This window comes from Cynara cardunculus, unplaced genomic scaffold (genome assembly GCF_001531365.2).
Source record: "Cynara cardunculus var. scolymus isolate 2C unplaced genomic scaffold, CcrdV1 Un_Scaffold_2518, whole genome shotgun sequence".
Lineage (NCBI taxonomy): Eukaryota > Viridiplantae > Streptophyta > Magnoliopsida > Asterales > Asteraceae > Cynara > Cynara cardunculus.
Genome location: NW_020201121.1, coordinates 61,589 through 64,735, shown reverse-complemented (window position 1 = coordinate 64,735; position 3,147 = coordinate 61,589). Strand labels below are relative to the sequence as shown.

The following is a 3,147-nucleotide window of genomic DNA, read 5'->3' as shown; positions in this document are numbered from 1 at the left end:
GAAGTAAAACCCAAAGTTGGTTATCAGCTACACTTGACCAAGCCTAGTATTCATATTATTACTATAACTACATGAGCAACAACGTTAAGTAATAATTAAGTTAAAGGATAAACATTCTACCTCATAATTAAAGCATTGAAGAATCAACATTACAATGATCAAGAACTAATTAATATATGGATGATTATCCTTCCTGCTGATTGATCTAAAACCTACAATAAAAAAACAATAATCTTGATTAGATCAGGTGACAAGAAGATTCATTCTATACCAATTAGTATATGCAAAACTAACGTATCATGCATCATCCTGAATATTAAGCAAGTCCACACATACTAAAAATTTGCAGTCATCTGTTGGCTTGTCACCTCCAGGCAGCAAAGCGTTAAGGGGATTTGGCGCATCAAATAAGTGCTTATTTTCATCGTGCCCGTTCCTGCTGGTTATCCAGATCTTCAACTGTTGTACGAGTATAAATATAAGAGAGAGAAACTAGATGTTCAACACCCATTCCTCAATTCTCAAACTTCATTTCTTCACAAAGTAAATCCAAGATAAAATTTATGCTAGCAGCACTTAAATGTGATAAATTTCCCATCACAAACTCATGCACCACAGAGTCCAACTCAATCCAACTGGAGCCTCTATTCTTCTTCACCCGATTCAATCTGATCATTGCTCTCACTTTAGCAACATTGTGCCACTCTCCTGACGCAGCATACAAATTTGACAAAAGAACGTAATTCCCTGAATTATCTGGATCAATCTTAAATAATTCAGTTGCTGCAGCTTCAGCCAACTCAATGTTGCAGTGAACACTACAAGCTGCAAGCAGAGAACCCCAAACAGCTGCCGTGGGTGCCACCTTCATGCTACAAATTAGGTTATAAGCATCCCTAAGGCACCCAGCACGGCCTAGAAGATCAACCATGCATGCATAGTGCTTATCTGTTGGTTGAATTCCATATGCATCTGTCATTTCTTTAAAATATCTCCAGCCTTCGGCAATAAGACCTCCATGATTACAAGCACTTAGAACACCAATAAATGTTGCTGCATCAGGTTCCAAATTATTTTCCTTCATCTTTTCAAACAAAGAAATGGCCTCATGACCCAAGCCATGATTTGCATAGGCTGCAATCATAGTACTGTAACAAAACAAGTCTTTTCCAGAAATCATTTCGAAAACTTGTGTAGCCCTTTTAAGGCTTCCGCATTTTGCATACATATCAACTAAACTAGTGGCCACATGTAAATTGGAGAGGAGACATGGACCCACATAGTCACTTGTTATTGACTCAGCCGCATCTAAAACACCTAACTGTGAACAAGCCGAAATGATACCAAGTATAAAAGTTTCATCTGGCTTAATGCACTGCTGCTTAAAGAATTCTAGCAACTCTAAAGCAGTTCGTGGTTCTCCATTTTTAGCATAACCTCCAATCATGGTAGACCAAGAAATTAGATTCTTCTCAGGCATCTGATCAAATAAAATCTTTGCATCATTGATATTTCCAGATTTCATGTAACCATCAATCATCATGGTCCAAGAAGCCACACTCCTACTTGGCATCATGTCAAAGTAGCTTCTTGCAGATTCAAGATTTCCCACTTTACAGCACCCAGAGATGATTAAATTCCAAGATCCAACATCATGGCAAGGCATTGTATTAAAAATATATATAGCAGCATCAAGGTCCTGACAGCTTACATACCCAGAAAGCATAACATTCCATGAAGCCAAGTCTTTGACAGGCATTGCATCAAATAGAGCCTGTGCCTCCATCATGTGACCATCCTTCACATACCCACATATAATACTAGTCCAAGAAATGACATTTCGATCAGGCATCCTACTGAATAACTCATGTGCAATGTCAATTTTACCGTTATTGCAATACCCAAATATCATTGAATTCCAGGACACTATATCCTTTTCATGCATCTCCTCAAACAGACATCTAGCCAAATCGATTTTCTCACATCTCATCAACAAATCAAGCATAGAATTTTGCACCATCACGTCAAAATCAAACCCACATTTTAACACAAATCCATATACCACCTTCCCATCTCTTAATCGAGCTTCTCTAGCTAAACCTTTTAGCACCGTAGTAATAGTAAAATTCAAAGGCGCAACTGAATGTCGAAGCATTCTTAGAAAAAGCGAAAACCCTTTTGAATAGAGTTTGTTTTCGACATGCCCATGAATCATAGACGTCCATAGGAAGACATTTGGTTGGGAAATTTTATCAAACACTTTGTGGGCATCTTCGGCTGATCCAAACCTGAAGTAAAGGCGAATAATCTTGTTGACCACGATGTCAGAAGAAGCAAATAAACCGTTTACTACAAGTAGAGCATGGGCAGAGTTTAAGGATTTGAGGGTCTGGCAATTATTGAGTACATTTAAGAGAGAGGATTTCATTTCATGGCGCCAAAAGATAGTAGGCTATAACGGTCATCCGACACAAACGGCCGACTAGGAATGAAGTTATAATTTGTGGGTATTTGATTAGATCTGAAAAAAAGGGAGTATCCAATTATGGGCTCTGCAAGAAATGGATCCTTTGCCCTCCGTTGGATAGGACACGTCTCTTAGAAGAGTTAACCGGTGTGTGTTTGTATATTTTCAGTTTCCCATCTGGTTATTCAACGATTGAATCGCCATACAATATATCTACCTGAACAGTTATAAAAAAAAACTAATGGATTTTAATGTTTGAAATGATTAAGTTTTTGTATAAATTTTTGAAATAAATAAGTTTTTGGACATTTTAAAACACCTAAAACCTGTTAGATACATTCTTATGACCTGTACAACTGGTAATGTGGTAAAATAATGAAAAAAATCCAAAAAAAACCTAAATGAACATTCATATTTTGAACATTTGGTCTCTAAACATTTTTTGAACCAAAAAATATTTAGATCTATAAGTTAAACAAATAAAACGAAAAAGTATTTACATTTATAAAAAAAATAATTACATTTACAAAATATATTTTTGATAAAATATATTTTAATTAAAATTAAAATATATTTTTTCAGTGATTTTTCAAACTAAAAAAATAAAAAATAAAATTAAAAACAATTACTGATTAAATTTATTTTAATTAAAAATAAAATATATCTCGTATGTGATTTTG

General features: G+C 35.3%; 1 protein-coding gene across 1 annotated transcript; it reads right to left on the bottom strand.

Annotated features, from left to right (window-relative positions):
• LOC112503101 (pentatricopeptide repeat-containing protein At4g02750-like) lies at positions 1-2,514 on the bottom strand. Its single transcript, XM_025107172.1, has 2 exons — positions 337-2,514; positions 1-212 (listed from the first exon to the last, which is right to left on the bottom strand). Exon 1 carries the CDS (start codon positions 2,426-2,428, stop codon positions 515-517), a length of 1,914 nt encoding a protein of 637 aa, XP_024962940.1. The 5' UTR covers positions 2,429-2,514; the 3' UTR covers positions 1-212; positions 337-514.
• Positions 2,515-3,147: the final 633 nt, after the last annotated feature.